The sequence below is a fragment of the Amblyraja radiata genome, chromosome 1, assembly GCF_010909765.2.
Source record: "Amblyraja radiata isolate CabotCenter1 chromosome 1, sAmbRad1.1.pri, whole genome shotgun sequence".
NCBI classification, from domain to species: Eukaryota; Metazoa; Chordata; class Chondrichthyes; order Rajiformes; family Rajidae; genus Amblyraja; species Amblyraja radiata.
In genome coordinates, this window is record NC_045956.1 from 181,533,516 (window position 1) to 181,546,268 (window position 12,753).

At 50.5% G+C, this 12,753-nt stretch overlaps 1 protein-coding gene across 1 annotated transcript in view; it reads left to right on the forward strand.

Annotated features, from left to right (window-relative positions):
• The window catches only part of LOC116987271 (dysferlin-like), a 168,503-nt gene that overhangs the window by 51,892 nt on the left and 103,858 nt on the right, over positions 1 to 12,753 (forward strand). Inside the window, exon 4 of the mRNA XM_033043200.1 lies at positions 10,522 to 10,627. Within this exon, the coding sequence (XP_032899091.1) occupies positions 10,522 to 10,627 (106 nt within the window). The remainder of the gene's footprint in view (positions 1 to 10,521; positions 10,628 to 12,753) is intronic.

Below are 12,753 nucleotides of genomic sequence, written 5' to 3' on the forward strand. Positions count from 1 at the left end.
GAAGGGCCTGTTTCCGCGCTGTGTCTCGAAAACGAGAAAACTAAAACACACCAAGTATTGAGTTGGGCAACCAAGGTTTAGTCTACGTTATTTTAATTTGGAGATCCAGCGCGGAAACAGGCCCTTCTGCCCACCGAGTCCATGCCGACCAAAGATCCCCGCACATCAACACTATCCTACACACACTAGGGACAATTTACATTTGTACCGAAGCCATTTAACCTACACACCTGTACATCTTCGAAGTGTAGAGTGTGGGAGGAGCTAGGCCTATACTTTATTTCTCTCTAAACAAAACTAAACTAAATCTATTTACACTATTAGACTCGAAGGGCCGAATGGCCTACTCCTGCACCTATTGTCCATTGTCTATTGAAACAGGCCCTTTGGCCCATCGAGTCCGTGCCGACCAGCAATCACCCCATACACTAGTTCTATCCCTACACAATAGGGACAATTTACAATCTTTACCGAAGCCAGTTAACCTACAAACCTGCGCGTCTTTGGAGTGTGGGAGGGAACCGGGGCACCTGGAGTAAACCCACGCGGTCACAGGGAAAAAGGAGCAAACTCCGTACAGACAGCACCCGTGGTCAGGATCGAACCTGAATTTGGTAGAAGGCAGGGAGTCTGGTCTGTGTGACAGAGAGAGAGAGAGAGAAAGAGAGAGACATCTCTCTCCAATTTCTTGCGGCCTACCTATTGGAAAGGCAATCTCCATCTGCAGGGGCGGCATGGTGGTGCAGCGGTAGAGTTGCTGCCTCACAGCGCCAGAGACCCGGGCTCGATCCTGACTACGGGTGCTGTCTGTACGGAGTTTGTACGTTCAGACCTTGACCCATGTCCCGCTCAACCTGTCCTATCCATGTACCTGTCTAAATATTTCTTCGACATCGCGATAGTCCTTCCTCCGGCAGCTTGTTCCATGCACCCACCACCCTCTGTGTAAAAAAGTTGCCCCTCAGATACCTATTCAATATTTTCCCCCTCTCCCCTGTGTCCTCTGGTTCTCAATTCCCTAACCCAGTGACCTGCGTGGGTTTTCCCCGGGTGCTCCAGTTTCATCCCCAATCAGTACCCCGTTCCTGCCTTCTCCCCACATCCCCTGACTCCGCTATCTTTAAGAGCCCTATCTAGCTCTCTCTTGAAAGGATCCAGAGAACCGGCCTCCACCGCCCTCTGAGGCAGAGAATTCCACAGACTCACCACTCTCTGTGTGAAAGAGTGTTTCCTCGTCTCCGTTCTAAATGGCTTACTCCTTATTCTTAAACTGTGGCCCCTGGTTCTGTACTCCCCCAACATCGGGAACATGTTTCCTGCCTCTAGCGTGTCCAAACCCTTAATAATCTTACATGTTTCAATAAGATGTCCTCTCATCCTTCTAAACTACAGAGTATACAAGCCCAGCCGCTACATTCAATAGTGTGGGAGTAAACCAAAATACATGGAGAAAACCCACGCAGTCACTGAGGAAGGGAATAGGTAACCAGAGGACACCAGGGGTGAGGGGGATAAGATTTTTCGGGAGGGGGGGGGGGACCAGAGCCCCCGGGGTAAACGTACCCGGTCATAGAGAGAAGGCACAAACTCTGTAAAGTTTGAAGGGAAGTTTTATGAGTTGGAGGAGAGAGTCAGGCGTGCAGGGTTTGGACAAGAAGGAGAGCAGGGAGCATCGCTGAGACAGGTCCAGGGAGCTACATGTCGAGGCTGGTGAATAGATAACACAGAGACTCTGGCGTGCCGCAAATACCTCACGCCAGCCACGGGGAAGAGAGGCTCAGATTACACAGGCAGTCGTGAGCCCAGGCGCACCAGGGGCAGCACTGTGGCGCAGCAGTAGACAATAGGTGCAGGAGTAGGCCATTCGGCCCCTCGAGCCCTATCTAGCTCTCTCTTGAAAGTATCCAGAGAACCTGCCACCACTGCCCTCTGAGGCAGAGAATTCCACAGACTCACCACTCTCTGTGTGAAAAAGTGTTTCCTCATCTCTGTTTTAATTGGCTTACTCCTTATTCTTAAACTGTGGCCCCTGGTTCTGGACTCCCCCAACATGGGGAACATGTTCCTGCCTCTAGTGTGTCCAAACCCTTAACAATCTTATATGTTTCAATTAGATACCCTCTGATCCTTCTAAACTCCAGAGTGTACAAGCCCAGCCGCTCCATTCTCTCAGCATATGACAGTCCCGCCATCCCGGGAATTAACCTTGTAAACCTACGCTGCACTCCCTCAATAGCAAGAATGTCCTTCCTCAAATTTGGAGACCAAAACTGCACACAATACTCCAGGTGTGGTGTCAGGTCCGATCCCGACTACGGGTGCTGTCTGTACGGAGCTTGTACGTTCTCCCCGTGACCTGCGTGGGTTTTCGTCCAGGTGCTCTGGTTTCCTCCCACACTCCAAAGACGTGCGGGCTTGTAGGTTAATTGGCTTGGTATAAATGTAAATTGTCCCTAATGTGTGTGGGATAGTATTAATGTGCGGGGATCGCTGGTCGGCGCAGATTAGGTGGGCCGAAGGGCCTGTTTTCCACTGTGCCTCTAAACTGAACTGAAAGAGGGACAAGGAGTAGTTTGGTTTAGTTTAGTTTAGAGATAGAGCACAGAAACAGGCCCTTCGGCCCACCGGGTCCGTGCCAACCAGCGATCCCCGCACACTAACACCATCCTACACCCACCAGGGAAATTTTTCATTTATACCAAGCCAATTAACCTGCATACCTGCACGTCTTTGGAGTGTGGGAGGAAACCGAAGATCTCGGAGAAAACCCCTCGCAGGTCACGGGGAGAACGTACAAACTCTGTACCGACTGCACCCGTGGTCGGGATCGAACCCGGGTCTCCGGCGCTGCATTCGCGGTAAGGCAGCAACTCTACCGCTGCGCCACCGTGACCGGCAGTCAGAATGGTCAAGCAGGCTTGTGGCACATTGGCCTTCACCAGTATAGAAGTTGGGAGATCATGTTACAGTTGCACAAGACATTGCTCCTTCCTCTTCTTGCGTATGGCGTGTACAGCATAAAGTTGTAGGTCAACTTGTTCTCTTTTTTCTGTTTGTTTGTTTGTGCACGTCGGGCTGATTGCATTCGTCGAAACAGGGTGGACCACGTGAAGGTTGCAACCTCCCTCCCCAAGACATTGCTGAAGCTGCATTTGGAGTATTGCGTTCAGTTTTGGTCACCCTGTTAAAGTTCTTAAGCTGACATGGGTGCAGTGAAGATTTACGAGGATGTTGCCTGGACTTGAGGGCGAGGTTGTGCAGGCTCGGACTCTATTCCTTGGAGCGCAGGAGGATGAGGGGTATAAAATCATGAGAGGAATAGATAGGGTAAATGCACAAAGTCTTTTACCCCAGAGTAAGCGAATTGAGAACTAGAGGACTCCGTACAGACAGCACCCGTGGTTGGGATCGAACCGGGGACTCCGGCGCTGTGAGGCGGCAACTCTACCGCTGACGCCCTTCAGTCTAAAGTCGGGCCCGAACCTATCACTCTCTGTATGGCGTTCAAGAAGGAACTGCAGATGCTGGAAAATCGAAGGTACACAAAAATGCTGGAGAAACTCAGCGGGTGCAGCAGCATCTATGGAGCGAAGGAAATAGGCAACGTTTCGGGCCGAAGCTGTATGAAGAAGGGTTTCGGCCCGAAACGTTGCCTATTTCCTTCGCTCCATAGATGCTGCTGCACCCGCTGAGTTTCTGCAGTATTTTTGTGTACTCTCTGTATGGCTCTTGTTTTGTTTCCTTCCTCCTGAGTGAACAGCAGACTGCGTAACACCTTCCTGTTGGTCTTGCCATGAATGCTGAGACAGGAAGGGAACACATCCCTTTGGAACGGGACTCCTGACTGAGAGGAACCAGCATTCCGACCCGCACAGACACATAAATCCTCCGTTGTTGATCAGCAGTGTGTCACCCCGCCATTGTGTCCGAGAAGACTGATGTTGTCAAGCTGGAAATGGTGGCGAAAATATTTACCAGAATGTTAGAATATAGACAATAGACAATAGGTGCAGGAGTAGGCCATTTGGCCCTTCGAGCCAGCACCGCCATTCAATGTGATCATGGCTGATCATCCCCAATCAGTACCCCGTTCCTGCCTTCTCCCCATATCCCCTGACTCCGCTATCTTTAAGAGCCCTATCTAGCTCTCTCTTGAAAGCATCCAGAGAACCTGCCTCCACCGCCCTCTGAGGCAGAGAATTCCACACTCACAACTCTCTGTGTGAAAAAGTGTTTCCTCGTCTCCGTTCTAAGTGGCTTACCCCTTATTCTTAAACTGAGGCCACTGTTTCTGACTCCCCCAACATCGGGAACATGTTTCCTGCCTCTAGCGTGTCCAAACCCTTACTAATCTTACATGTTTCAATAAGATCCCGTCTCATCCTTCTAAATTCCAGAGTGTACAAGCCCAGCTGCTCCATTCTCTCAGCATTTGACAGTCCCGCCATCCCGGGGATAAACCTTGTAAACCTACGCTGCACTCCCTCAATAGCAAGAATGTCCTTCCTCAAATTAGGGGACCAAAACTGCACACAATACTCCAGGTGTGGTCTCACTAGGGCCCTGTACAACTGCAGAAGGAGCTCTTTGCTCCTATATTCAACTCCTCTTGTTGTAACCCCTGAAACCTGTACTAATGAAGAGAAGGTTCTCAACCTGAATAAATGTGTGACATCAAACATTCTTCACTCCCCAGGGCCCTTCCATTCACAGTGCAGGTCCTGCCCTGGTTTAACTTCCAAAAATACAACACTTCACACTTGTCCTTGGCTATGACCCTTGGCTCTTGACGCCTGGCCAAAGGAAACATCCTCTCCGTATCCACCCTGTAGAGAAAAAAGCCCCGATTAAGTCAAGTCGAGTCAAGTCGAGTCACTTTTATTTCTATAGCACATTTAAAATAACAACTCTCATTGACCAAAGTGCTTTACATTGGTGGAGGTACTAACGTTACACAACAGTGGTTCATAGATTAAGTACATACATAAATACATACATATAACCCTCCCTCAGAGGACGTCAAGAAAGGCTTGAGAGTAAAGATGAGTTTTAAGTCTCGACTTAAAGGAGTCGATGGAGGGGGCAGTTCTGATGGGACGAGAGATGCTGTTCCACAGTCTAGGAGCTGCAACCGCAAAGGCACGGTCGCCCCTGAGCTTATGCCTAGACCGCGGGATGTTCAGTAACCCCAAGTCGGCCGATCTGAGGGGCCTGTAGGTGGTGTGGTGGGTAAGCAGACTTTTGATGTAGGTGGGGGCAAGCCCGTTAAGGGCTTTGTAGACATAAAGGAGGGTCTTGAAATGTATACGGAACCGCACAGGGAGCCGGTGGAGAGAGGCCAGGATCGGGGTGATGTGGTCCCTTTTTCGGGTGCCCGTCAGGAGTCTCGCTGCGGCGTTTTGGACCAATTGCAGGCGGGACAGGGATGATCGGCTGATGCCAGTGTAAAGGGAGTTACAAAGAAACATAGAAATATAGAAAATACCTACAGGAGGAGGCCATTCGGCCCTTCGAGCTAGCACCGCCATTTATTGTGATCATGGCTGATCGTCCCCTATCAATAACCCGTGCCTGCCTTCTCCCCATATCCCTTGACTCCACTAGCCCCTAGAGCTCTATCTAACTCTCTCTTAAATCCATCCAGTAACTTGGCCTCCACTGCCCTCTGTGGCAGGGAATTCCACAAATTCACAACTCTCTGGGTGAAAAAGTTTTTTTCTCATCTCAGTCTTAAATGACCTCCCCTTTATTCTAAGACTGTGGCCCCTGGTTCTGGACTCGCCCAACATTGGGAACATTTTTCCTGCATCTAGCTTGTCCAGTCCATTTATAATTTTATATGTTTCTATAAGACCTCCCCCTCATCCTTCTAAACTCCAGTGAATACAAGCCTAGTCTTTTCAATCTTTCCCCATATGACAGTCCCACCATCCCAGGGATCAATCTCGTGAACCTACGCTGCACTGCCTCAATCACAAGGATGTCCTTCCTCAAGTTGCAGTAATCGAGGTGGGAGGAGATAAATGTGTGGATGATGTTTTCGAGGCCGTCAAACTGGAGGAATTGTTTTATTTTAGCTATCGTCCAAAGCTGGAAGAAGCTAGCTTTTACCACGGCATTGACTTGCTTGTCAAATTTCAATGCTGAGTCAAATATCACGCCAAGGTCAAGGTTAAGACCAAGATAGAAAGGGCGGATGAGGAGCGTTTGTCTGTACTCGCTGGAGATTAGAAGAATGAGGATAGACACAAAGAGCTGGAGTAACTCAGCGGGACAGGCAGTACCTCGGGAGGGAAGGAATGGGTGACGTTTCGGGTTGAGACCCTTCTTCAGACTGGTCAAAGAATGAGGGGTGGGGGGTGGGGATCGAATTGAAACTTACCGAATAGTGAAAGGCCTGGATAGGGTGGATGTGGAGAGGATGTTTCCACTAGTCATAGAGTGATACAGTGTGGAAATCAGCCCAACTTGCCCTCACCGGCCAACATGTCCCAGCTACACTAGTCCCACTTGCCTGCGTTTGGCCCAAATCCCTCCAAACCTGTCCTATCCTTGAACCTGTTGCAATATTTCTTAAACGTTGGGATAGTCCCAGCCTCAACTACCTCCTCCGGCAGCTTGTTCCTTACACCCACCACCCTTTTGCGTGTAAGAGTTAGTGGAAGTTTTGGACCAGAGACCATAACCTCGGAAAAATCGGACGTACCTTTAGAAAGGAGACGAGGAGGAATTTCTTTAGTCACAGGGTGGTGAATCTGTGGAATGCATTGCCACAGACGGCTGTGGAGGCCAGGTCAGTGGGTATTTTTTAAGCGGAGATTGAGTAGTATGGATGCCAGGGGTTATGGGGAGAAGGCAGGAGAATGGGGTTGAGAGGGGAAGATAGATCAGCCATGATTGAAGGGCGGAGTAGACTTGATGGGCCGAATGGGCTAGTGCTACTCCTATGTCTTGGGTCTTATGGGTGGAGATAAGATTTACGAGGATGTTGCCAGGACTCAAATGTCTCGAAAGGCTGAGCAGGCTAGGAACCGACAGTGTGGCTGACCAGAAGATGCCCACTGCAATGCAGATTGACAAGCAGAGGCTCTTGCCCAGATCTTATAGAAACTTACAAAATTCTTGAGGGGTTGGACAGGCTAGATGCAGAAAGATTGTCCCCGATGTTGGGGAAGTCCAGAACAAGGGGTCACAGTTTAAGGATAAGAGGGAAGTCTTTTAGGACCGAGATGAGAAAATCTTTTTTTACACAGAGAGTGGTGAATCTGTGGAATTCTCTGCCACAGAAGGTAGTTGAGGCCAGTTCATTGGCTATATTTAAGAGGGAGTTAGATGTGGCCCTTGTGGCTAAAGGGATCAGGGGGTATGGAGAGAAGGCAGGGATGGGATAATGAGTTGGATGATCAGCCATGATCATATTGAATGGCGGTGCAGGCTCGAAGGGCCGAATGGCCTACTCCTGCACCTATTTTCTATGTTTCTATGTTTCAATGTTGAAAAATGTCCACGTGTTAAAAAAATAGCCCTGAGCACCTTACGAACGACTATTACCGTAATTCTCCAAGTTCGAGTCAAGGGGAAAACTCGGGAGAGTTCGTGAGTAACTCCTGCACCTACTTTCTATGTTTCTATGTTTCTATGGGAGAGAGAGAGAGAGAGAGGGGAAGAGAAAGAGACGGGGGGAGAGAGAGAGTGGATGGTGAGGAAGAGATAGAGAGAGGGGGGGGGGGGGGGGGTGAGAGAGAGCCGGAGGGAGACAGAGGGAGAGAGAGAGGGGTAGAGAGAGAGAGAGGTTGTTCTGGAGCAGCCAGCTCTCCCAATGGCGTGGATGCCCCACTTGCCCGCGGGCTGCGCTGGGCTCTGTGCCGGGGGGTGAGTGAGCACGGCAGGAGGCTTGATGAGGGGGGGCCGTGAGCTGGTTTACTGTCTGTGACCATGGGGGAGGGAGGTAGCTGGACTGGGTCCGACAGGAAGGGCTGGGCTGACTAATGGAATATTTATAGTGCTGAGTCAGTGACCAAAGCTGGGATCAGAGGATACATGAATATATAAATAAATAAAACTCACCCACTGCAGCCCATGTGTGGAGATTCACCAGCACGTCAGCTCGCCTTCATAGTCATCATAAGGTCATAAGTAATACGGGCAGAAATGGGAGCAGAATGAGGCCATTCGCCCCATCAAGTCCACTCTGCCATTCAATCACGGCTGATCTATGTCTCCCTCCTAACCCCATTCTCCTACCTTCTCCCCGTAACCTCTGACACCCGTACTGATCAAGAGATGGGTCTCGAGCTGAAACATCACCCATTCCATCTCTCCAGGGATGCTGCCTGTACCAATACACAACAGGTGCAGTAGGCCATTCGGCCCTTCGAGCCAGCACCGCCATTCAATGCGATCATGGCTGATCATCCCCAATCAGTCACCCGTTCCTGCCTTCTCCCCATATCCCCTGACTCCACTGTTTTTAAGAGCCCTATCTAGTTCTCCCTTGAATGTATCCAGAGAACTGACCTCTGAGGCAGAGAATTCCACAGACTCACAACACTCTGTGAGAAAAAGTGTTTCCTTATCTCCGTTCAAAATGGCTTACCCCTTATTCTTAAACTATGGCCCCTGGTTCTGGACTCCCCCAACATCAGGAACATGTTTCCTGCCACTAGCGTGTCCAAACCCTTAATAATCTCATATGAGCTGGTCAGAAATGAAATTGCCACTTTTCATTTCACTGCACATCTCGTATGTGTATGTGACGAATATACTTGACTTGACTTGACTTGACTGCATTTGGGGTACTGTGAGTAAATTTGGGCCCCATATCTGAGGAAGGCTATGCTGGCTCTGGAGAGGGTCCAGAGGAGGTTTACAAGAATGATCCCAGGAATGAGTGGGTTAACCTGTGATGAGCGTTTGTCGGCACTGGGCCTGGATTTGCGGGGATTTAGAAGGAGCTGATTATTGACTTCAGGAGGTCCCATAATGGAGAATACGCCCCAATCTCCATCTACGGGGAAAGTGTGGAGAGAGTGTCCAGCTTTAAGTTTCTGGGCACTCACATTTCAGAGGACCTCACATGGTCCACCAACACCGCCGCGCTGGTCAAGAAGGCACAGCAACGACTGTTCTTCCTGAGGACATTAAAAAAGACTGGTCTGCCCCAACAGCTGCTGACAACGTTCTACCGCTGCACCACAGAGAGCATATTATAACCATATAATAACCATATAACAATTACAGCACGGAAACAGGCCATCTCGACCCTTCTAGTCCGTGCCGAACACATATTCTCCCCTAGTCCCATATACCTACGCTCAGACCATAACCCTCCATTCCTTTCCCATCCATATAACTATCCAATTTATTTTTAAATGATAAAAACGAACCTGCCTCCACCACCTTCGCTGGAAGCTCATTCCACATAGCTACCACTCTCTGAGTAAAGAAGTTCCCCCTCATGTTACCCCTAAAGTAGGGAATTGAAGAATGTAGGTGAACAGAGGGATCTGGGAATAACTGTGCACAGTTCCCTGAAAGTGGAATCTCATGTAGATAGGGTGGTAAAGAAAGCTTTTGGTGTGCTGGCCTTTATAAATCAGAGCATTGAGTATAGAAGTTGGGATGTAATGTTAAAATTGTACAAGGCATTGGTGAGGCCAATTCTGGAGTATGGTGTACAATTTTGGTCGCCTAATTATAGGAAGGATGTCAACAAAATAGAGAGAGTACAGAGGAGATTTACTAGAATGTTGCCTGGGTTTCAGCAACTAAGTTACAGAGAAAGGTTGAACAAGTTAGGGCTTTATTCTTTGGAGCGCAGAAGGTTAAGGGGGGACTTGATAGAGGTTTTTAAAATGATGAGAGGGATAGACAGAGTTGACGTGGAAAAGCTTTTCCCACTGAGAGTAGGGAAGATTCAAACAAGGGGACATGACTTGAGGTTATGGGGAGAAGACAGGAGAATGGGGTTAGGAGGGAGAGATAGATCGGCCATAATTGAATGGTGGAGTAGACTTGATGGGCTGAATGGCCTCATTCTGCTCCAATCTCGTATGATCTTAAGACCAACTTAAAGGGCAGCTTTTTCACTCCGTGGGTGGTGGGTGTATGGAAGGAGCTGCCAGAGGAGGTAGTTGAGGCAGGGACTATTGCAGGGACATTTGAAAGACATTTGGACAGGCACATGGACCGGACAGGTTTGGAGGGATATGGGCCAAACGTGGGCAAGTGGGACTAGTGTAGATGGGACATGTTGGTCGCCAGGGAAGGTTGGGCTGAGGGACCTGCACTTCCTTTGGAGTGCGGGAGGAAACCGGAGATCTCGGAGAATTACCCACGCAGGTCACGGGGAGAACGTACAAACTCCGTACAGACAGCGCCCGTGCGCCGTAAGGCACCGTTGTGCCACCGTTCCTGCACTGAAACTGTGTGGAACTCTAACTAGGAATGCCAGGGGATGGTTCTCAGCAGGAACGAGTCTAACCCTGTCCTCTGACCTCTGTGCTGTTGTTGATTTTCTAGGTTTCTGGGGGAGGTACACACCACCCTGACCGACGTGCTCAGCTCCCCGCACCTTGTGGCCAAGTACAACCTGCCCTTACAGGACACAAAGCGGCAGAACACTGGGGTAAGAACCTCTCTCTCTTCCCACTACATCTGCAGTCAGACCTTAGCATCTGTGGTCGGAACATTACACGAGAGTATTCACTTTAGTTTAGTTTAGCGTCATTTAGTTCAAAGGTTCAAATGTATTTGTCACATGCGCCATCAGGTGCAATGAAATGACAATAGACAATAGACAATAGGTGCAGGAGTAGGCCATTCGGCCCTTCGAGCCAGCACCGCCATTCAATGTGATCATGGCTGATCATCCCCAATCAGTACCCCGTTCCTGCCTTCTCCCCGTATCCCCTGACTCCGCTATCTTTAAGAACCCTATCAAAATCTCTCTTGAAAGTATCCAGAGAACTGGCCTCCACCGCCCTCTGAGGCAGAGAATTCCACAGACTCACAACTCTCTGTGTGAAAACGTGTTTCCTCGTCTCCGTTCTAAATGGCTTACTCCTTATTCTTAATATTCTGTGCCCCCTGGTTCTAGACTCCTCCAACATCAGGAACATGTTTCCTGCCTCTAGCGTGTCCAAACCCTGAATAATCTTATATGTTTCAATAAGATAACCTCTCATCCTTCCAAACTCCAGAGTGTACAAGCCCAGCCCCTCCATTCTCTCAGCATATGACAGTCCCACCATCCCGGGAATTAACCTTGTCAACCTACGCTGCACTCCCCCAATAGCAAGAATGTCCTTCCTCAAATTAGGGGACCAAAACTGCACACAGTACTCCAGGTGTGGTCTCACTAGGGCCCTGTACAACTGCAGAAGGAACTCTTGGCTCGTATACTCAAATGAATTTACCATGCAGCGTTACAATTAAAAAAGGACACAACACACAACATAATTCAACACAGACATCCACCACAGCATTCTTCACTGTGGTGGAAGGCAACACAGTTCCGACAGACCTCCTCCTCCTCCTCTCTTGTTCACCCGTGGTCAGGGCCCTGACCCTCCGTAGTCGCCGCTACAGACAGCCCGATGTTCAGGCCCTCTGGTCGGGATGGTCGGAACATCGATGTCGGCACAGGTCGAACACACCCCGCGGCCCAGAGCTCCCACACCGGGAGCCTCCTTTACCGGAGACTGCGGTGTCAAGATGTCGTAGGCCACAGGCCGGCAGTCGGAGCACTTCTCCGGCGACCCCCGGCGAGGGGACGCCCAGCTCCGCGATGTTAAAGTCCCCGTTGCGCTGCCGCTGAAGCTCAGGGCCCAACTCCCCCACATAAGCCATAGGTGACTGGGCAATCTGACTGGCAACCCAAGCATCAAGTTGAAAGCGGCCGAAGATGCGCATCCCTCGGGGCAGCCCCCACTCTCCCACGGCCACCCTCCGCGGGCTGCGGGTCGGGTGGAGCGGAGGTTTGGGACAATGTTCATGCCTTCACGGTGATGTGATGGACGCGGGGGTCTGGACCAATCGCTGTCAAGTCGCGCCCCCCCAGCAACACCAAGTCCGTTATTGGACGTTTCTGTTGAACGGCAGTCTGTCCTTTGGCCTGTAGGCGACGCCGCCTTTCGGGTAGGTGGCGTTTCGACAGAGCGGCCATTCAGTAAGTTTGCTTTTAGGCAACGCAACTTTTCGGTTTGTTGGCTTATAGGCGTCCCATCCTTTCTGTTAGTTTGCATTTAGGCGTCCCATCCTTTCGGTTAGTAGGCGTTTCGTCTTCAGATTCTTTCAGTTCATTTGCGTTTCGGCCTCGTTTCCATTCCGTTCTTTGGCTTCGGCATCTTTGCTTCGGCCTCTCGTCCGTCTGCGCCACGTCCGCACACGGATTCCGCCAGCCCCTACAGCTCTATCTCGCTTGGGCCGAAGGGCCTGTTTCAGTGCAGTATCTCTAAACTCTACAACTCCGGGCTGCGGGTCTGCGGAGCGGAGAGGCGGCGCCGACTTTGTCATCGGGAGCCTAGGAGCTCCAAACCGGCGCGGCCTTGTCGGCTTCGGCAGCCGCGGGCTCCAGCCAGGAAGCGGCAGTTCCAAGTGGCCCAGCCGCCGAAAGGACTCTCCCGACGCCGGGGCAAGACCACCCGGTGAGAACGGCCAGGGACATCGGGCCTCCGTACAGGCAATTGCGGTGGCCTCAATAGGCCTGACTTTGGGGTGAACATGGGGTGGGGACTGGACATTGTGCCTTCC